Below are 22,653 nucleotides of genomic sequence, written 5' to 3' on the forward strand. Positions count from 1 at the left end.
AGTTCTACTCCATGCCTGTTTAACATTTACCTCCCAACTTTATGTTGTCCAGAACTTTAAAACAAGCTCACAGTAAAGGTGTGATTGCTAACAGCTAGCAGCTAATATTATCAAGATGACAAGACATTTCTGCCATAGACAACACCAGGGCAGGCCTCCTATCTTTATTACCGACCATGTTTGCATTTCTATTGCTGTCTACTCATAGCTTAAGAGCAGATTTCACTGCTTCATTTTCATGATTTTGAGGCTTAATTTCCTAAACTTAGAAATATTTTTCAAGAATGAAATTGGGCCTGGTGGTTCATAACACAGTGGCCTGTCATACAACAAACCTAAAAGAAAGATTTGTTATCACCTTACAGGGACTTTATATAGCATGACTTGACTTGAGATAAAACGTCCTGTTCCAGCACCCTCTGTCTAGTAATGGTGTAAAGTCCACACTAAACCCTATGTTGAAAGGACTGGGCAATTAATCGCAAATTACATAAAATCACAATATGGCCTGTTGCAATTTACAAATCGCAGAAGTTGCAATATTTCATTAACTTGAAATGTGTCAAAATACCAGTTTAATAAATCCTGTTTTTTTGCAGCTGCAGAGATTTTTTCACATTATGCAAACATTTAAGTGTCAAACTTTTTTAATGGTGTACAAAAATCCTCCTTTTCATGTTTTATGTATGTTTTTCTTAATCAACACAAGTGACATAAAAATGATAATGCCCTTCAATAAAGCAAATGACATCAAATTTACAATATGAGCAATATTAACTAGTTAATTCTATCTAAAATTGATGAAGCTTAGCGTTAGTTCATGAAAGTCATACCCCCAGCTGCAATCAGCTGATAGCCAGCTTCACCCCCTCCACCCCAGCCACCTCCTGTATAGCTTAAAGCTTGCTGCACCTTCATATTCAGATTCATGCTACTATGGATTAATTGCTTCTGAAAAAATTTCATTGTTTTCAATACACATTGTCATAAATGCAGCTATAATTTTGGGGGATTCTAGCTATGCACTCCCTGGAAAGTCAAAACGTGCTGCTGACTAATACAGGAAGCGTCTTTTGAGCAGAGCCTTCTCTGCCAAGAAAAACTGCATATCACTTTTGTTATTAAATAGTTAAATATATGGTGAGAGTGTTCCTGCCTGAAGTAGATTATAATGTAGAGTTTTTTTGCTTTATCTCTCCAAACAATGAGTCACTTCAATTCCTCTTCCACCGTAGTTGTTGAAAAACTACCAGAATCCCAGCCTTTCTTAAATTTGACTGACCAGTGAGGGAGAAGCGACATTGACCAGCGTGAAACAAAGGTTTCAACTGAAAGCACCATGAGTGCAATGACCAAAAAATTAGGGATGCACGATGTTGGATTTTTGTCGATATCCGATATGCCGATATTTACAGATTTCAATTTAGCCGATATCGATATCGAAACCAATATTTTAAACATGCTTTTTGGACAAGAGATTTCAGTCCTTTTGGACACACTCCAAGGTTTGAGGACGACCAGGGAAACAAACTTTAGTCTTTAAAACACTTTCAAGTTTAAGGAATGAGGATAAATAGAGAAAAAGACCCCAACTGACACAAGTCTGTTGGTTCAGCCTTAAACTCCAGTAATTTACTAGTAAATATGGATAAAACTTACAGCTGATCTATGCTGAAATACAGGCAAAATATTGGATGTAGAAATTGGATATCTGCTGATATCAGACTGATAATATTGTGCATCCCTACAAAAATAGCTGATAACACGGGTGTCATTACACTCTGGATAAAAACACTGGACTGCACTGGTTTCAAATTGAAAAAGAGGGCTGCTAGCACAAAAAAGCAGCTATGGACATACTTCAGCTTGAAAGTGACTGATTTTGGAGGTTTTGATAAACATTTAAAATCTGGTCCTGGTTGAACAAAGTCTCAAACAGAGCTCCCTCTTCAGGAGTGGACTCCCCTTCATCTGACAGACCCAGCACCCATTCACATCCCTGGTATACAGGAGAGGGCTGACCGCCTAATCTCCAGGTTTAAGGGCAAACCTGACAGGCCGCCAAAGGTGAACACCCTGCATGGTTTCCAGTGTGGACTCAAGTTTTATGAGGTGCATTTCCTCACTTATACAGTGCATTAAAACATCCTAAAGCTAATCCCCCCTTTCATTGATCCCTCTCTCCCCCCTGGAGCCTAAGAGAAAGCCGTCGCGTTTCTTTTTAGAGCAGTGGAAGTTATCCCGCGGCCTGGGTGAAAATCCCGGTTCACCACTTTCTTCTCCTGACTCCTCCAGAAAGGTTAGGCTTGTGGACTGAGGCTTTAAAACACTTCAGTCTAATTAAAAATAACCTCTACTGGAAAGTTTTATTCACCTTATTAAACCTGTATTTAATCAGCTCAAGTGTAATCTCTTGTTTTCTAGATATTTCTATTGAAAGCTTGACTAACTGAAGGACAGGCTTTCATTGCTTACTCACCCACACTCACATAGCTGCATAAATTAAAGTCTGACTGGCTGAACTATGAACATAATGGCTAACAAACCTTCTTTGACCCTCACTGCAAGTACAAGCTTTTTGAAAACACTTAAAAAAGTCAGGTAATGCCTCCATTTTCTTCCTTGTGCATCCCTATAGTGATTGAGTCATCTATTTCTCTGCAGGAGCCAGCAAAGCCTCTGCGCTCTGATGATGAAATGCCCCTATATGTGCTTAGTATTCAGGAGAGAGCCGAGCAGCTGGCCTCTCTGTTTGAGGGCAAGAAAGCCGGACCACAGGTGAAATTTCCCTTTAAATGCTGGAAAAACCATCACTCTCATATTTATTATGAAAGAGCAGAGCTATGGGAGTGTTTCTGTACTGTTTAGTCTCCAGGAGGAGACTGATTAGACATCCACTGCATGAAAATATTACTTAAGTACTGACTTATTTAGATAGTGAGGAGTTTTCCTGAGTTTCTGCATTGCAGGACTGGGAATAATAATTATAAACAGAACACTATTGCATGGACCAAAACGCTGAATTAAATATTAATTCAAACAGTGTGATTCAAGAAAATGTTCAGCAACAAGCATTTAACTTCTCTCCTCTCTCATTCCTCCGCTGGAGCCAAAGAAAAAGCCGTCACGTTTCTTTATGGAGCAGTGGCACCTGGCCCGAGCTCAGTCTCCCCCCGATTCTCCCCTCTCCTCCTCCTCTTCTGACACCCTGAGACAGGTAGAAGTTTCACACCTGCAGAGCATGGACTGTGGTGATGCTAACACCGGCACTTTGTCTGTCAGGAAGCTGCATCTTTGACATTTGGAGCTCAACAGCATGGTTCAGGGTTTGATTAATAGCCGTACTGTCATAACCAGCCATGGTAGTCTCACCTGAGTGAGAAAGGATGACATATGCCCCTGTAGAAGAGATGAGCTTGTAGGATTATTTTAAAGAAAGTATGGTTTATTTAGGGCAAAGGAACTACACTACCCACAATCCTAGAGTGTCAGACTGACATCCCTGTTGTCAGAGAGCATTCACTAGCTTAAAGTCAGTCAGAACACAACACTGTCCCGCGTTTAGCTTTTATCTAACCTGAAAGCCACAGAGCTCTTCTTTTACTCCTTTGTAGGTGAAAAAAGTCTGAACTTATGGATTTTTATTATGTAAAACACAATAATATGTAACTGCATTGCTACTAGAGCTGAACAGTTATTCAGTTTTATCGGAATCATAATTTGGTTTTCTGCAAATTTAAACTGCAGGAGGTGCAATGCCTCTTTAAGTGAAACCTATTGAGAACAACTTCAGATTAAATGTTTTGTAGCAGAGGAGTTCTGGATTACTTTTGTTCTTTTTTGTAATGCTGCTGCTCTAAAGTGCCTTAAATTGCCCCCTGGGGACAAATAAAGTTTTCTGAATTGAATTGAATTGAATTTTTATGGAAGAGGATTAGGGCCTCTGAAAAACACATTTTGAGACACTTTTTCAAAAAATTCAGATAAAAGAAATCATACTTCTGATTAATAAAAAAGTCAGAACTCTGAGATTAAATCAGAACTCTTAGAGAAAGTGTCTTTAATCTCTAAATTCTGACATTTTTTCTCAAACTTCTGACTTTTTTAAAATCAGAATTCCGACTTTAATCTCAGAATTCTGACCTTTATTTTAAAATCAGAATTCCGACTTTAATCTCAGAATTCTGACCTTTATTTTAAAATCAGAATTCCGACTTTAATCTCAGAATTCTGACCTATTTTTAATAAGAATTTAAAAAGAATGTCTTAAAAAAAATTTTTTAGTGGCCCTAATCCTCTTTTTTTGTTTGTTTTTAAGATTTATTATGGGCATTTTTGTGCCTTTATTTGATAGAGGACAGTGGATGAAGTTGGAAACAGGGACGAGCGGGGGAGAGACATGTGGTAAAGGGCCTCAGGACGGATTTTAACTCGGGCCGTCTGCGTACATGGGGCGTGCCTTAAACCACTAGGCCACCTGCATCCCCCCAATCCTCTTCTGTACATTTTATGCACAATATAAAAATAAATTTAATTTTTTTTGTCGCGGAAGTTGCAATAATTAAACTCATCAATCATTTTTATAAAAATGTAATACATTTTTGAATTCTAAAGAAAATAATGATGTAAAAATAGTCCCTTTGTAATACCACAAACCTTATTTAAATCACATTAGAAGTCAAAAATGTGCAGTTTAATGTTTTCTCAAAATCAGCCCTGACTGCTTCTGCTGATTTCTAATCTTCCCCTCAGTCTTGGGGTTTGTTTTCACCAACATGGGGATGTAGTCAGTCTGGAGAGTAGGACGGGTTGTCGTCTGCTCTTATTAATGGGTAAAGCCTGATTTTACTCTAGATATTTAAATTTGATTGCCCCTGTGAACCTCTGCAGTCAGCTGTTAATGACGTCTGCACATGCCATGTCATAAACATTGACTATGCAAAACTAAAAAAGATAATAATATTTTTATTTGAGATACAAACACTTTGAATGTAATTAAAGCTAACATTTGCAGTGAGTTAAGGGAATTGCAATGGATTGTGGGATTTGTAGTTCCTTCTGTGGAAACGGTTCAGTCTTGTACCTTTACCTTTTCCCAGTTTTCCGATCCTGTTTTTGTGCTGAATAAGTGGTTTATAGTAAGGAATATCCGAGTAGCTCATTCTCTTGGTTTTAGGATTAAAAATCTATTTCTGAAATGTCATTGGAGGATTTAAACCTGGACATTTACTCTCTGAACCAGAGTCACCAAAGTGTGCAGACACCATGGAGCTCTATTCCTGAGGTTTCTTACCGTGACCTTGTCTTTAGGGACTCTTGCTTTGAGAGCCGTTTGATTGTTGTGAATAATTAGCAAAGCCATCGCACGATATTGTTTTCTTTTCTTCCTGTAATTAGTCAGAGAAATACTGCAGACTGTACCTGCATGTGAAGAGTTATTCCCACAGTTATTGTACTAAAGCAGCTGTCGTTATTTGATTGGGATTGAAGAGGAACTTGGCAGCAAAAACCTCATCTAGTGTAATTCTCATGTTGACAAGCACAGCTTCAACTATGGCAGCGTTACATCTTAGCAGGAATGCAGCTCTGCAAAATCTGCTCCAATCTCTTCCACAGGAACAGTTTGCATTACTGACGTTTGCCTCACGCAACATTTAACCTCATTTCTTCACATATAGCAGATAAAAAGGCTTCATTTTGGAGGCAAACTAATCCTGCTGTGGGTTAATGTGGGTTACAAACTTACGCTGACACAGTTTGTTGAACACAGATGTAAGAATAACCAGCTCAGTCCAACAGTTTACTGGTTGTTTTTACTGTCTGATTACTTTTACCTCAGACCCTGATGACTAAACCAAATCAAACCGGTTCATCTCATAGTTAGTAGGAAATAAAACCTGGGCTTTTTATTGATGTTTCACAGGATCTGCTTGAAATGAGCACTGCTGTTACCGAGGCTAAGCTCCACTTAGCAGCTGTTTGTTTTAGGAAATGCCTCTTCCTCTGAAATCCAGACGTGCTCTTTGTTTGTGAGTAACTACTCAGTGACTAAAATACTGACTGCTGTTATTTCATCAGCTGTGGAGTTGGTTTGCAGTTCGGTGGAGCTGCCAGCACGGCTAAACGCTTGATCAACCGGGCATGAAAACACTGCTATGTCACGTCTAAACATCCTGTCAGACACCATTGTTGTAGTCTCCTGTGTCTCTGCTCCTCTTCTGCTCAGTGATCCTTCACTCCTCTCTCTCATGTTTTCTTTCTTCTCCATCCGTCATTTTTAACACCTGTCCACCTGTCCTTTTTTTTTTTCATTCCCTCCTAATGCTGATGATAGCGCTATGTAAGGATGTATACAGGTGGAGTAAGCTCATTGGCTGAGCAGTTAGCCAATCAGCTTCAGTCTCAGGAAGATGCTAAACCCCCACCTGAGAAGAAGGATTCGGTAAGCTTGCTGTCCCAGAGGTAGAAGGCATGTGGCTGCACGGTTAGAAGCCAGAGGGCGCTGTTTCCTCACATTTCATCATCCCAATGATGTGCTGTTGTTGATAAAACAGTGATGTGATAGTTTTCTGTCACAGTTTAACCCTTTACCCTCCTCCCATTAGCTGTAGAAATGTGTGTTTTCTTAGCAAGTAACTGCAGATGGGACTGTGCTGTGCTGTTTTCAGTGACTACTGATCAATAACATTGATTTGCTCTGTTGTTGTGTTGTTAATAGGTTATTAGGTAGCTCAATACCAGGGCTGGGCAATTTTTCAAGTTTTTTTTGCTGCGTTTTAGACAGCAGGACATTACTGTTTATGATGATTTAATTTATGTTTATTCAAAAAGAAGCAGAGACCAGGCCTAATGCTCTGGAAAAAGAACTACTAGAAGTCATAAACTCATTGACCACAAGATGATCTATTTCCAATGCTTAGGCAAAACGAGGAACTTTTGTTTCATTCTTTTATTTAATTTTAGAAGCATTTTAAAACCTGTCTGATCCCACAGCAACAAAAACAAAAGCCCTTACATCCAATGAGTACTGTGTCATTTTTAAGGATCACAAATTTCAGGCAAACTCCCACATATTATCTGAACCAGTGATCATCAACTGACAGCCTGAGGGCCACATCAGGCCCCCCACCGCTTTTATCTGGCCCCCAGAAGTGTCATAAATTCAGAAAGTAAGAGGGGAAAAAATATTTTCTGCTATTAACTTTATTAAAATAATCATAGCTGTAAAAACAGCCCAAAACCAAATGAGATTGGAACAATTTTCTCACATATACAGTGCTTAACAAATTTATTTTACAATCTGTCATATTTGTCTCAAAGACTGTCCAGCATCATGAAGTGCTTTAATGCGGACTCTTTCATTTCAGTGAGCTCCCCATGTTTTGCCAGTTTGAACAGGAATGAGGGATTTCAAACTGAATTCACCCAAATTTGAGCCGGCTCACTGGGCTTCTCTGAGAAGTCAGAAATGAATCAAGCAGAACATTCAACCACTAAAACTTATTTTTCTCTTCAGGAATGCAAGTAAATAACTATAACTTGACATATTTATTAAGAAATATTAATGTGCTTTACTATTTTTTCAGTTTTTTTGTAAATCAGTAAATTTGAAAATTCATGGATAACAATAATAATTATATTTTAGTGTTAAAGATATCATTTGGGTTAAAGAGCTTCTACATATTGGTGTATTAACCATTGCAGAAACATAAAAAATGATTCTGGTAATTACCAGTGCTGTTGATTTAGGGCAGCTGTGGCATAAAACTTACTTTGGTTAGGGTTAGGGTGGTCTAATAAATTTGTTAAGCACTGTACATACGAATAATTACAAATACATACGAATCAGAATCATTCTTGGCTGTAGCTGCCATTTTTTTCATAATTTTTTTCTTCTTTTTTTTTTCATCTTTTTTTTTTCAGCATTTTTTGTCAATTATTTCCTAATTTTTTGGTCATTTTTTTTTTATCATAATTTTTGTCTTCTTTTTCTTTTTTTTTTTTTTCTTTTTTTTTTGAGGGCACAAAAGAATTCATAAGAATCAGCCCAAAAGATGTGTTTCCTGCAAAGATTTCCCACCAATCAAAACACAGCATTTTAGCAGCAAACGTAGTAATGATCAGCAAATCAGTCCCAGAAAAATGTGGCAATTGCCCCCTTGTGGCAGGCTGCACTATAGATGATCTTAAAGCTAAAGGCTGAATTTACAAGAAAATAGAAATATTTTGACGATAATTTTTTAATTAGACTAAAATGTTCATATACGTTCCTCTGGTAGTCCAGCCCCCAAAGTGTCTGCTAAAATAAAGCTGGCCCCTGTACAAATAGAGTTGATAATCCTGATCTAAACTCAAGGAAACCATAGCGGAGGAAAATCAGCTATGCTTTCAGGGGACCGTGTGAGTCAGTGTTGCTCAACCAAAGAGCCAAATTGCTGAAAAATGCCTTTGCAAAGAGCCATAATCTGAATGTTGAAAATTGGCAAAAATGGTTGAAATTTGCAATAAAAATAAGAGAAGGTGGCAAAAATGGCCAAAAAGCAGCAAACAATAGGCATACAATGGACAAAACTAGGTGAAAAGTGGCAAAAATGGGTGCAAAATCACAAAAAAGAAAGAGTTACAGGTGGTCAAAATGTGGCAAAAAATGTCACCTGTGTGTCTCTACAGGTGCTCAGACAGAGAGGAAAAGTCATGAGAGCAGTTACGTCTCCTCTGTGGACGATAGCAAAGAATCGCGTCTGTCTCTACAAAATGCCTTATGCCTCATCGATGAATATGTGAAATTATACCTAATTATTGGTTTTAACAACAAAGAGATTCTCTCTCTTTAGCACATAAACACACAGTGTCTACGATCCGCTGTTACTAATGGCAAGTTTCGACTTTTTTCTCATCATTTCCACTTTAATCTCGACTTGCCCAAAATTATTGTCTTGAAAATGGCCCTAATCCTCTTCTGTACCACTGAGTACAAAAACAACGAATGCAAATCAGTTTTATTCAAATGGGAGTACTTTTTATTCAGAAAATTTCATGTTCCCTCGTATATTTATGTATGCTTGTGAGGTTTTTCTTGCCTCTGGCAATATGGCGAACACGTTGATGTGTTCGGCAGCATGCAAACACAGCCAGTGAGGCATCTACGTATGTTTTGTCTGTGGTTAGATGTTCCTTTTCTGTGATAAATAGCGCATGTCATAATTCTTTTTCTACCCAAGTTCCTTATTATCTTTCAAAATAAAAGCAAGTCTGTATTTGAACAACCCTTGCCTTAAGTTTAAGACAGCAGAAAAATTTAAAATAGAACAAGAACGTTTTTTATTGAAATACTAATATTTAGTAGTGAAATATTAAAGTACAACCAAAAAGGAGATTAATTGTGATTAGCTATAGAAACTCTGAAATAAATCACAACTAAAGATTTCAGTCAAAAGATTGCAATAATTCTAATTAAAGCTACAAAAAACAAACCCAACCACGATTTATTCATTGATGCCTGTTTCAGGACCAAAGATTCCCTCCTAATGGAAACATTTGGAAAAGTAGGCGGAACTGGCAAGGAGCGAGGGATTCCCTTCCACCCACTTTTCCAAATGTTCCCAACTTGTGTAATTTAGACTGTGCTGTCTTTCTTTCTCCTTAGATAAAAAAATATGCCTGCATTCATTCAATTTTTTTTTATTTTTGAATTTTATACCACAAGGAGGAGTTTGTCTGCAATTTGTGATAATGAGAAATGAAAAATGGCCCAGTACTGTTTCTTCGACTTCTAATTTTTCTGCCATGATAACCGAAATATTTTAATATGGTTAGATTTTTATAAGATCATTTGAGGCTCATATTTAAGGATTATTAAAGGTTATGGAAACGTATATGGTGTATTTACATCCAGCTAAAAGAATATCAGGCAATGATTTGTCATTCTGTATCACCCAGCCCTACTCAGTACCGAGCACCCACTGACAGTGGCCTGTTGTCTAATTAATGTTTGATGCCTGCTCTTCCTCCCGTCTCCTCTCCTCTCCACTCCTCTATGTTCCTAAAAACTCACCACTCCTGTATCCTTCCACAGGGCTCCCTCAGAAAAGAGTTCCCAGTCAACATCGGCGGCAGCGACGTCTGCTACTTCTGTCGTAAACGTGTATACGTGATGGAGCGACTGAGTGCCGAGGGGAAGTTCTTCCATCGCAGCTGCTTCAAGTGCGACTACTGTGGCACCACGCTACGCCTGTCCTCCTACGCCTTCGATGTGGAGGATGGTGAGACTGTCATTAAAATAGATCCTCTTTCTTTGCGTTCTGCCCTGATGTCCAGTCTGTCGGGAAGTTTTTAAACTTCAGAGGCAGCTAAACTGAAACGAACCAGAAGAAAACATCAGCTTAGAGCCAAACAGAGCACTCTGAGTTGTGCAGGTTTTCCTTTTTTCTATTCTTTGTTTGCAGGATGGTTAAGAATGCTTGAAAGCAAAATAGAGAAATGCTGTTACAGAGCAAATGCGTATGTTTACAGGAGTTTTAGTATCCTCTTTATGAGACTTAACCCCAGCTTTGAGCATAATTGAGATGTAGTGGGGTTTGAAATTAGAATAAGGGGCTGTACCTTTTTTTGTGTTTTATCTTTTTTCTGCAGAATGATTTACTGTGTGCATCTTCTACCTGCATACAGTAATACTGTGGACACCTACGAGTGAAGCATTTTAATCCATCGTCTGTCTAACTTGGAAATGGTTTGTCAAAAAGATGCCTTGGTGGAGGCTCAGCCAATCCATCTTTGGAAACTGAGCTGGAAAACAAAACTCCACCAGGCTTGACTCAACAGAAATATGTGACCTGAATTCAGAGTGCTGATAAAACCGCATTTAGACCAAACACTTTTCAATGTTTAAAGACAGTGTCTCAAAACTCTGACATTAAAACGAGCCCAGAGGGGAGCCCATTCACAAGATTCCATCTCTCTCCTCTGGGACTTCTGACACTTGTTCATTGTGCTGAAGGACAGTAAACAGATTGTTCGCTCAGACAGTGAAGCTGTTTTTCACTCTTAGCCGTGGGACTAAAACCCACTGCTGCTCGTAGCTCAGAAAGAGACAAACGTCCGTTCTGCTTCTGCAGAAAAGATAAAGCCTGTGGACTCCTTCAGATGTAACATGCAGTCATTTCTATTCATGTTTTTGATGTTTTAAGAAATGCATTAATTTGCGTACATGCTGTCTGTCTCCTTCGTTCTGCAGGGAAGTTTTACTGCAAGCCTCACTACTGTTACCGTCTGTCCGGCTATGCTCAGAGGAAGAGGCCTGCTCCCTCACCAGCTCCAATCCCTGCTAAGGTACATGCTTCTGCTCAGTAGATGATATCCTGAGGAGAATCAGGAGTCACTGGAAAATTATGAGGAAGTTAAATGTGAAGTTTATTTTTAAAGTATAGCGCTGTGAAGAATAGAAGAGCACAAGGGTCAGGCATGAGAGAGAAAAATGAGGAGGAGGAACGTTTGTTTTCATTATGCACAAGAAAGTTTAGATAACAAGAAAAATGTCAGAATGTCAAATTTAATAGAGCTGTGTTGTCAACAGTAACAATAAAATATAGTTGAGAGAATAAAGATGAAATTTTGAGGAAAAAAATCAAAATGTTAATATATTGACAAATTAAGTTGAGTGCAATTTTGAGAGTTGAATCCAAATGTTGAGGAAGAAAAACAAAATTACATAAACAGGTACAATCTTCCTTTCTCAGGATGATAATCAAGACATACTGCTACAATATGAGGAATGTAATTCCAAGTTTATTTTCAATGTGGTACTTAGAAGTACAGAAGAGCACAAGAACCAGGCAGAAGAAAGAAAAAATGACGAGAGGAAGATATTTTTTTACAATCAAGAAAATATTTGAAATATGAAAGATGTCTAAATGTAAAAAAAAAAAGCTGAGGAATAAGTAAAAAATATATTAATATTCATAATGCAAAGAGTAACATTGAACTTCAGCCTCAAGAAAAAAGTCAAAATTTCAAAGATATACTTGAAACACCATTCCAAAAATGTGTAATATCATTAAACAAGTCGGAATGTTTAAAATGAAGTCAAAATTCAAGGATAAAGTTTAAATACTATTACTAAAATAAATTTATATTATCATGAAACTACCCGCAACGATAAGAAAAATGAAAAATGATGTAGAAGTCAAATATGAAATAAAAATACAGTTCAGGAATAAAATTAAAATGTCGAGAAAAAGTCAAAATTGGGGGAATAAACTTGATTTCAAAATTCATGAACAAGGTTGAAATGTTTCATAAAGAGGCAAAGTTGTTGTTCAGCTTTGTTTTTGTCTAATTTTTCTCAACATTTCCACTTTATTCTTGAAATTTTGCAAAATGAGCCAGATTCCTTGTCTGTCATTAGGCAGATCTATCTTGCAAAGTTTTAAGCTGAATAACACTGTTTCCTGGTCTGAAAACAAACAGAACAATCAGCATCACTTGAGCTGAAAGAGGTTGTGATAGGCATGACTAAAGATGTTCCCAGGTGGCTATTTACCTAAAATTTTATCTTATTTGCCTAAAAGTACAAAAATTGCATTTAACTGACTTGTTTAAAGAGTGAAAAATGCTCAGAAAAACAGTCAAATTCATCACAGGATCGTTGTGTCAGTGGGTTTATTTATGTGAGGCTGGATGCTGAGTAGAGTGTGGCTAAAGTTAGCAGCTAGCTCTGCCTTCGCTGTTTCTCTTTGCACATTAATATTCTGGTTACTCATAGCTTTAGTTGAGTAGTCAATATAACCTTCAACAGCTACAGACAGTTTTATTTACATTCTCTAGTTCAAAACCCTGCCATACCACACTTTTCCTACGACATGCTAAATGCTATGCTTCTCATGTTTACGCCCAGTAAAGCCTTTAACTTTAGCTACAGTGGCTGCTAGTTTTAATAGAGCATTTGACTGGTATTTAAGGCACGTGTTTATAAAATATATCCGAACATAACTAGTAAGTCGGCTAACCACGTGCATCCCTAAGCATGACTTACACTTTGCTCTAATGTAACTGTAACCCATCATTCTAATTTTGCAGGAGAACCAGGCGCCCAGATCCCCCACAGTGACCATAGATGCTCCCGGCAGGGCGATGGCAGCCGCAGCCCCCTCAGCTGAGCTCCAGCCCTCAGGTACCCCACTTTCTTCTCTTGCTGTGGCGGCTGCTCCCAGCCGTCTGGCCAGGGGCATGGAAGTCCCACTGCGCACCCTCCGCCGCACGCTCTCCTGGACCTGCCACCAGGTGGCACTCAACCCCCTAGACTCTCCCTTCCTGTGCACCTACTGCATCTACCTCTTCTGCTGTTTCACCATCAATGTCCTGCTCAACCTCCTCTAGCATGACTTTCTTGTCCCTCCTATTTCCCCGTCTCTACTTCCTTTGAATCTTGGCTTACTAATGTGAGTGGGATTGTGCAGATTTAGCGGATTGTATTGACTCATTGAGCTTGCAGAGTGTTTATGTAAATCTTTTGATTCTCAGAGATTGATTTATTTCCTGAAGATGCAGCATTCTTTCTCCTTCTGTCAGCAGACTTTTTACAACCTGTGATTGGCAGAAACAGGAAGCTCTGGCAGCAGATTGAATGGTGCATCTTAAATTTATTTACTTTTCTTGGCTTGGTAATTAAAAAGAGTTGATCAGAGCTCTTTCTGGTCGGCTCTCCAGGCTGCAGAATTAAAGAGTAACTAAACCCCAGAGTTTCAGCTAAGATGCATCTCAAAAAGCTCTTTTCAACATCAGTAAAACATCAACCTATCAACCTGGACAGGACTGGGAGGGGAGTAAGAGACGCCCAATTACTCCTTGTCATCTAATCATACGGTTTGCTCATACTGCTTAACTCATTAGCAGATTATTTAGCCATTTAAGACCAGAGAAACAGCAATGACACATGGCTTCTCCTCTGCAGAAGCTCCTGTAGACCATGACTATGGCGATCCTGAGCCATTAGCAAAGGCAGCGAGCACAGAAATAGCTATTACAGAGGACATGGAGGGGAAGGAGATGGTGGGGGACATCTTTAAATAGTAGATGACTGTCTCCTCAAGATTTATAGTAAAACTCAATAGTGTGGGTACGGTGGAAAACAACAATCTTCCTGTTTCTCCATTAGCTATATTGTCAGAATGTTCCAAGGTAGACTTACCATGAGCTAACCAAGTGTGAAACAGTGGTATATGCTTCATTATAAGACGCATGTTTGTATGTTATAACCCTTTTTTTTTTTCTTTTTTTTTAAGAAAAGCATGTTTTATCCAAGATCTGGAGGGAAAGGTGCACTGTAGCCATAGCCCTAGTGTGTCACAGTGACTTCTCTGATTTGTGGAGCCTGCTGTTGGCAAGAAAATGTTTACCAACCCCAAAATCTTCAGCTGTCAATAACAACAACACACTATACTGTATACACTAAACAAAAAACTATAAAGACAAAAATCTACAGCATATTACAGCATCATCAAAAAAAAAAAAAACACTACAATAAAAAATGAACTTCAAAAGAAAGTCCTTATACATTTTGAAAGTTTGAAAAACTATCTTTTGCAATGGATTGTTGAATGCATGGTTCCTTCACTCCTGAAAGAAACTCCTTGCCTTTTTCTCTGTTTTACAATTGTGTTTTTGGACCAAATTAAATGCATCACCCTCAAATTACACATACTCTGTCTGTGCAGTGACCTGCATGCACTTGGGAGGAAACTATTCCCTTTTTAGCCAGTCTTTGCAGTTCCACAGTATGCATTCGGGTCTATCTCCAGCATGTGTCAGAAAAGCAAGTCTGCTAAAGATCCGTGCTTATTCTGGAGGCTGATGCCAAAACGCGTCAATCCCCCCCAGAGCAGATCAACCAAAACAGGGATGAGCATATACAAAGCAGCTTGCCAACTTTGGATTACAACACATTGCTTCACTTGATCAACATAACAACACTTTATCCCATTAACCTGCAATTTCCACATAGGACGACTGCGCTGTGCACCGAAGCGCCGCAGGTTTGCTTCAACTGTGGCTGTGGAAATGCTCTGATAGACTAGAGTGGGAGCAATTTGCTCCGCAGTACGATTCGCCAGCGGATCACGGCACGGTTGCTTTATGTAGAAATTGGAGTTAACTCTCCGGCTGTTTAGGGCTACACTCCATTGCACATCACTGCAGAAACACTTGCATAAATTGGTGTGTGCACACACAACTGCAGACATGGAGTATGTGTAATTTGTAGGTTATAGTCTCGAATATCCACCAGGCTCTTTGGTGTGGTTCCAGGATTAAAAGTTTTGACGTTTCTTTAAATATTGATTGCCACAGCAGTGTCTCTCATTGCACCATCTCTAGTTTGTCAGAGCAATGTCTCTGTGACCATTAATATGTTTACTAATCCTGCAAAATTTAGTGTTTTGGAAGCTAGCTCTGGAGTTAAAGGTCTTTTATGAAGTATAGATGATTGGAGCGAGGAAATTGGCTTCTAAAACTGAACCTGCTTCTTGATTAGTAAGTAGGAAAATTAATACAAAGAATTGAAATACTTTGTACTCAAATGTTGAGATTTGGATCTGAATTGACCAGCAGCACTGCTAAAATACATATGTTTTAACTGAAAAACAGGGTCTGGGAGTTTAGTCATTCTTTAATCTTTAACCATTTCTTAAACTGGCTTGTTAAGCTTTTTGTTGTGATTTTATCTTAAGATGCTGCAGCTTTTTAATGCTAACTATCAGTTAAAAATCTGGCATTTAGCTCTACAGTCATAAATGCTTAGTAAAATGTGTAGGTGCCTGTGTTTTAATGAAAAGCCAAGCTTTATTCCTCTCTGATTGTAACCTCTAGTGGCCTGTGACTGCTCTCTTGTAGCTCTACCTCCTCCTCTGTGATGTGTTTCTTTTCCAGCCTGCTCTGTGACGTGTTTCTTTCTCTCTGTACACTTTCCCTCTGACTGAAACCCACCTTACTGTGATGAAGTGCCTGTACAAGTGCTTTTGTGAGCTTTACCTTTCCCCCTCCTATCAGAGCAGCTTAAAACTGAGAGCTCGACTAGTGCTTGAATCAGTGCCTGTGATTGGTTCTTTTGTGATTTTCACTCCTCTGTTTGACCTCCTCGGTTCCCCTGTCCTCCTGCATCCCTCACCCTCTCACCCTGACAGCCTGCTGCTAAGAACCACTTGTGTTGGATTAAAATAGTGCATCTTTGCTACAATTAATGCTTTAAGTATCATAGATAGATAGAAAATAATAAAAAAAGAGCTAAAAAGAACATGCTGCTGGAGAAAAATAGATAGGAGAAACTGGTATTTAACTAAGTTAAGTGTAGGCCTGCTGCTTCTGTGGCATGTTTAGTATCATTGCAACAAAAATGTCTATTTTTAAATGATAGATAAGGGAAATGCTGCAAAAAATGTAGGATTAATTCAGGATACTAGAAGAATGATAGGATAAACCTTAGTTAATTTAGGTGATAAAGAAATGTAATAATGGAAGTTTAGAAACAGTCATCTTGCACATGAAAACACTAACCATAGACTACCTACAAAAGGAAATTTAAAGTTAGATTTTTGTAATTTGATGAGAGTAAACTTTGTTTGATCACTGCGCCGCAAATCTACCAGGCATTCCTTATTACCTTTCAAAATAAAATGGGTTTTATTTCAAACAGGATTTAAAATACCCTAGCTTTAGAAAGCATTTGTTAACTTTATCAGGGTTCCTTAAATGACAAAGCAACTAAACATGAACTCTTATGAGGTGTAAATCCTGGCACATTAACTGGGAATCATTGACGTGAGTCATTTTGTACATGCACTCCTGCATATTTCTTAATGCATGGGGTTCCAAACTCAACCAAAGCAGGGGTCTGAAACTGAGTTTAGGTCTAACCTGAGAGCCTAACAGGGTCAACATTTAACCCTAAATTGTTTTCACTTATTTTCACCAGTAATGAATTAACTTAGCACTGATGATGAATTATTATGAGTAAAAAAAAAAAAACACATCAAAATGGTCAGTTTAATGGCTCAAAATCTGAATTAAGAAAGCAAACTTAATTCAAAAGGTCAAAACACAGAATTTAAAGTCAAAATAATGTTTTTAAAAGCAAATATGAGATAGGAAGTCAAAATCATGAGATTAAAAGATCAAAATATGAGATAAAAATGAAATCATGATTTTAAAAATTCAAACTTTAATATAAAATTTGAAAACACGAGTATAAAAAGTAAAAATACGGCTTTAGATTTGAAATTATGAATCTTAAAGGTCTTAATATGTCAGATTAGGCCCCTGGATGTTGAGTTTGACACCCCTGTCTTAATATAAAACACGGTCTATTTCTCTTAGTCATGGTTTCAGACCACACTGGTGCAGCAGTGCTGCACTCATTCTGAAAATAAGTCTAAAAGTCAACATCATAAACTACATCTTATTGAATTTATTTGATTTGTAAAACAAGACATTGAGAAGAGCTTCTGCAAAACTAACTAAAAAAAAAATGTTTTGAAAGCAAACGAGTTATAATTTACACTAAACAGGGTGGTGGCTATTAATCATATTTAAGTACTGACATACAGAAATTAATTACAATCCAATGATTTAGTTGTTTGACACCGCTGGGTAAGCGGCATTTCCAAATGTAGCTCTGACTCCTCTCTGGTTTTAAATATCATGCATTTTCCATTACTGTATAGCAGTGGTGGCTGGTAAACTGGTTTCAGTACCATCACCAGTAAAATTTCTGCCACTGAATGGATTTTTGAACATTTGTTATCACCCATTTAAACATATGAATTGTGTTGTAGAGAGCCATAACTGAGGCCGCCATTAGCTTAGCATTAATATGCGACAGGCAACAGAGTCCAGTCCAGTCATCAGCATGTTTCACTCTGGCGAACCAAACTTCAGGAAAACAGGAAAAGCGTGCGCTCTTTCCTCTCCAAATTTGATGTCGGTAATCACACTACATGCTGCATTAGATCGACCCTGTTTGTTTGTAGTCCAGTGCTGCAGCGCTCTTATGATAACGGCCTAAACAGCTGTTAAAAGCTAAGTTTAAACGGATGACTTGGTTGTTTAAAGCTTATGACAATTTAAAGAAGCTGGCTGTTGCATTAAACGAGGTCAGAGAAGCAACAATAAAGTCTGCAGCTGCATAAACTCACCGTTACCACTGCTAAAGCTAAGTTAGATGAATAATAAACACGCTATTTTTCATCAAAGTTCATAGTTGCTATTTTCTCCAGTGGTTTTAATTTTAACACCTACATCAGAAAATCAGGGTCAAACTTCCTTACTACAGGTGCACTAACAAAAAAATGGTGTAAAGTCCTTTTTATGTCAAAAATGTTTATCATCAGTGCTAGGTTTTTTTTTTTCATGTTTTATTACTGGCGAAATAAAGTTAACAGTTTATGGTTAAAAAGGTGACCCTGTTAGGCCCTCAGGTTAGTCCTTAATCCAGAATCCGGCCCCTGCTGTGATTGAGTTTGACACCCCTGCTGTAAAAAGTAAGAAAAATGCAGTGATATGATAATCAGACCATATCGCCCAGTACTTCCTCCAGTGCAGCTGTGCAAAACTGCTGTGATGCTCACAGCAAAAGCAATGGATGCTATGGGAGCAATAATGTACCTGGTTCTCTGTCGGCGGCTTTTTTGACCCAGCAGAGAGACAAGTTTTGTTCCAGAGACGGTTATAAGCAGCTAGTTGAAAAACTCTTACAGCAGAGTACAGCAGAGTTTGGGAAGTTATACGGCAACATGAAGCTAATATTGGGAGGGGTTTGATTCCCAAGTCACACATCCTACTGGTGTCACCCGAAGTAGTTTGTGTGTCTTCATGTCACATTTTGCTGTCTGCTCAGCTCACTTGGAACCTTGTGAGCGGTGATATTGCAACAAGTATCAGGTATCAGTGACTATCTGTTATAGAAAATATAAAAAACAACAACAAACAGTCAAGGTGAGTCAAAAAAAGCGCACCATTAAAACCGACATGGCCACTGATGTATAAAGTTAAATACTGTAATGTAAGATTAATTTAAGATAGTAAAAAACTACAGCATAACTTGATTAGTAATCGTAGATGTTATAAAGTCTAATAGTAGAATAGAAGATTCACTTTAGGTATTGATCATCTTAAATGTAAGATACTCTCTTTAAATAAACTCTTTATAAGATAATTATTCTATGACTTTTAGTGATTTCCATGATACAGCTAGAAAGTTTATTAATCTAATATTCTAGATAAACAAAAAGCAGAGAAAAAAGGCAACAGGTCGCTGTAGCCCTTTAATTTCACTGAGAATATTCAGAGATTTTTATAAATGTGCAGCATAATAGGGCTGTAGTATCAAATATCACACATTCATTACTCATCGCAGGGTTAAGTTTTCCCTATTTTGAATTGGAGTCATGTTTTATCATCTACTATAAAATTAAAAAGATTTGATCCATTCTATAAATAAATAAGTCAACTTTAAAGAAATAAATCAGCTTTAAGATTTGCTTCTTAGGATGGGAAAAAGGCAAGGCACTCCCATATTACTGTAGAATGACAGAATGGTTTAAGAGTGTTAATCTGACCTGTGTTTGTTGAAACTGTAGGACTTAAAACTAATGCAATAAATTCAGTTATAGATCTTCCGTTGGTGTGTCCTTGTCACTTTGTCCTTAAAATACAAACTTGTTTTGGTCTGTTTGAAAATATGAATGGAAACAATTCAACAAATGAACAACAAGATGTTCTCATTTTGTTGTTGGATGTGTGATGGATTTGATGCTACTAGAGGTGGATGTTAAAACTTAAAAAGCAGAAAGATATGTGATTTGTTTGGGTTCCTTTCATTTCCTCAGACACATAAATACTAACAGGTTTAAATGTTTAGTCCTGCATGGTTCCTGTTCTACAGAGGGGTTTTCTTCCTTCTTCTGCTCCCCTCCTCTCTTTCAATGCTCCCGCCTGATTCTCAGTGTCTTTGTTCTCTATTCCCTCTCTTCTCCGACCTGCCGCCAACTATGATATCACATCACCCTCGCTCGCCTGTCCCCACCCCCAGTGCCGGAGGTTAACGGCCTGCAGGAGCCCAGCATGGCCAAGCGTCTGCGCGGAACTCCGGAGCGCATCGAGCTGGAGAACTACCGTCTGTCCCTGCAGAGGGAGGAGGAGCTGGAGGAGGTGCCGGAGGAGACGCTGGCAGAACACAACCTCAGCAGTGTGCTGGACAAGGCCACGGACGCAGACCTGGGCTCCAGGTAAACACACGGGAAGAACTGAGCTATACATTTTTATACAGGATACTGCATACTGTCTATAAAAATAAAATCTACATTATTTGAATGATCAGTGGTATCAGACAGTAGAAAAACTTCATGATCTTTGGTCATATTTTTAACCGAAAGAAAGACACTGAAACATTGCCTAAATTGCACATTTTGAAAAGAGGTGGGAACTGGTGAGGAATAGGAAACCCCTCAGTTCTTGTTCAAGTAATTTCCCTACAATGGTTGTCTAGGACTTCTGTTTTTTTTTAGCTCAATGTTTTGAACAAAAAGGTAACTTGTAGTAGCCTTTACAAGTAAACATTTATGATTTTTTTTATAAAGAGACAACCACTCTACCTTGACACTTTAAATTAAAAAGGTTTGCATGCAAACCTACAAATGAGAGTCCATTCCTTGTTGCGCTGTATGTTTTTGGCTTTTTAATTCCTCGTAACACCGTACGCTGACTCTCCCTCTGTCCTCTAACAGCAGCTCAGAGTCAGACATGGAGGAGGAGGACGAGCAGGAGGATCAAGATCAAGACCAGGATCAGGATCAGGAGGAAGTGGAGGTGGAGCACCATCCTGCCAGCCCTTCAGACCTCGGCGGTGTCCCCTGGAAAGAGGCGGTGGAGATCCACGCCAAACTGAGGGGCGAGGACGGGGAGGGTGATGCTCTGGGTGACGCTGCCAGCAGAGACGGGGAGATAGACGAAGAAGAGGAAGAGGAGGAGGAAGATGATGAGGAAGAAGAGGAGGAGGAGGAAGAGTCGAGTGATGGTAAATTTGTTTGTAACTCTTTGTGTGATTATATCGTGGACTAAGGCTCTACCTGTTGTATGTAACCCCCTGCCCAAACTCCATTTTTATCAAAGTGTGTTTCATGTGATGTCCGTCTCCTCATCCTCTGCTTCTCTCCTCCATTTTTATCCCCTCCTCCTCATTACCTCTCTGTTTTGACTGTGTCTGTGCATCTGTGACTGTCTGTGTGTATCTGTATTTTTTTGGGTTTATGTCTCCCCCTTCTGGCAGAGGGGGATTACTGCCCCTGGGATAGAGAGCTCCAGTCAGGCCTTTGGCTGGAGAAGTACCTCACAGATGAAGAGGATGTTGGTACATTCAAAGGTAGCAGCAGACCTGCCTGTGGATGTGTTTGCAGTAACTCTGAGAGTGACATTTAATCCTAGCTGGTTTGGGTTTTATAAAAACAAGGTTCTTTTACCCTTTTTTGTTTGTTTTTTGTTTGCAGTGTGTAGTAGGGGTGATCCCAAATAGACCAATATTCACATTTCATCCAAAATTCATCTGACAATCTTATAACCATCCTCTGCACCATAAAGGATAAACCACATAATTAAACTAAATTATCATGTGATGGTTCTGTGTATTTCTTTTAGCATAATCCAAAATATAGCTGTGCTTTTATTCTGTTTTAAAAATAAGATTATTATGGTGTCATATTAATCTAAATGAATCCACTTACTCATAGTGTTTATTTAATATTTCTATGATTTATAGCATCAAGGGATTCACAGTAATCTTCAAAGATTAAAAACTCGTGAGTAGTTTTACCTTTAGGTAAAGGTAGGCGAATGCCTGGAGATCTCTTGCACCAAGGAGCCTCAAGGCATTCACAAAGATGGGCACTGGATGTCAGGTAGACATCAAATTTTATTTCAATCACTCAGGTAACTATCTAGAATGTAAAAAAGACACCCAGAGGGCTTAAAGTAGCATCAAAATAAGGTTTGATGGACTAAAACATTCCCTGGGAAGGATCCTGGTGCCCTCTACTAAGTTCAACGTCCTTAAAAAGCCTCACTGTGTCTTTATATCAAGGAAATCATCCCATGTTAAGTCCTAATAGAAATATCAAACCCATAAAATAGTGGGCATGTATGTAGTGGGTATGTATGAAGAAAATGGCATACAGTACATGTGAACTGTATTGTAACAGAGAAATGCAGATTTCACCAGTAGTGGGCGTATTTTGTTTTCAGGGGTGGAACAGTTTTTTGCATTTGTCACGGTTGGTGCACATAGTCCCACGAAAAATATGCCCAAACTATTAAAAATAATCTAATGAGAAGAAAAGAACAGGGGCAGTATTTACCCACCAATCTTGGTGGCAGTAATACTGATAAGTGTTTGTCAACTGCTACCAAACCAGAAGGGGAAGTAGCCGGCATTTGATGTTTTTTACCTTGACAAGTTTCAACTGTCATCTGAAGTCTTCCTCAGAAGCGTCAGCTGACCACTGTGATGTGTCCTTAAATGCTTACAGGCCCATCAGGCTGACTACACCCCCCACTGCGCGATGGTCTCTTGAGGAGAAAGTCCCAGGTGTGGGAGAGCATGAACGCTCCCTCGTC

General features: G+C 38.6%; 1 protein-coding gene across 15 annotated transcripts in view; it reads left to right on the forward strand.

The window, feature by feature from the left end:
- mical3a (microtubule associated monooxygenase, calponin and LIM domain containing 3a) overlaps nt 1-22,653 on the forward strand; it is a 138,730-nt gene that overhangs the window by 64,597 nt on the left and 51,480 nt on the right. For 10 of the 15 annotated variants that reach the window (XM_041794723.1, XM_041794726.1, XM_041794721.1 and 7 more), the window contains 6 exons: nt 10,076-10,262; nt 11,234-11,328; nt 13,075-13,168; nt 20,078-20,273; nt 20,772-21,061; nt 21,314-21,406. In XM_041794723.1, coding sequence (XP_041650657.1) covers nt 10,076-10,262; nt 11,234-11,328; nt 13,075-13,168; nt 20,078-20,273; nt 20,772-21,061; nt 21,314-21,406 — 955 coding nt within the window. Of the gene's footprint in view, nt 1-2,664; nt 2,779-3,109; nt 3,218-6,334; nt 6,443-10,075; nt 10,263-11,233; nt 11,329-13,074; nt 13,169-20,077; nt 20,274-20,771; nt 21,062-21,313; nt 21,407-22,653 lie in introns of all 15 variants that reach the window. The other 5 variants (XM_041794730.1, XM_041794733.1, XM_041794734.1 and 2 more) reach the window with 2 other exon arrangements.

Source organism: Cheilinus undulatus, linkage group 9, assembly GCF_018320785.1.
Source record: "Cheilinus undulatus linkage group 9, ASM1832078v1, whole genome shotgun sequence".
NCBI classification, from domain to species: domain Eukaryota; kingdom Metazoa; phylum Chordata; class Actinopteri; order Labriformes; family Labridae; genus Cheilinus; species Cheilinus undulatus.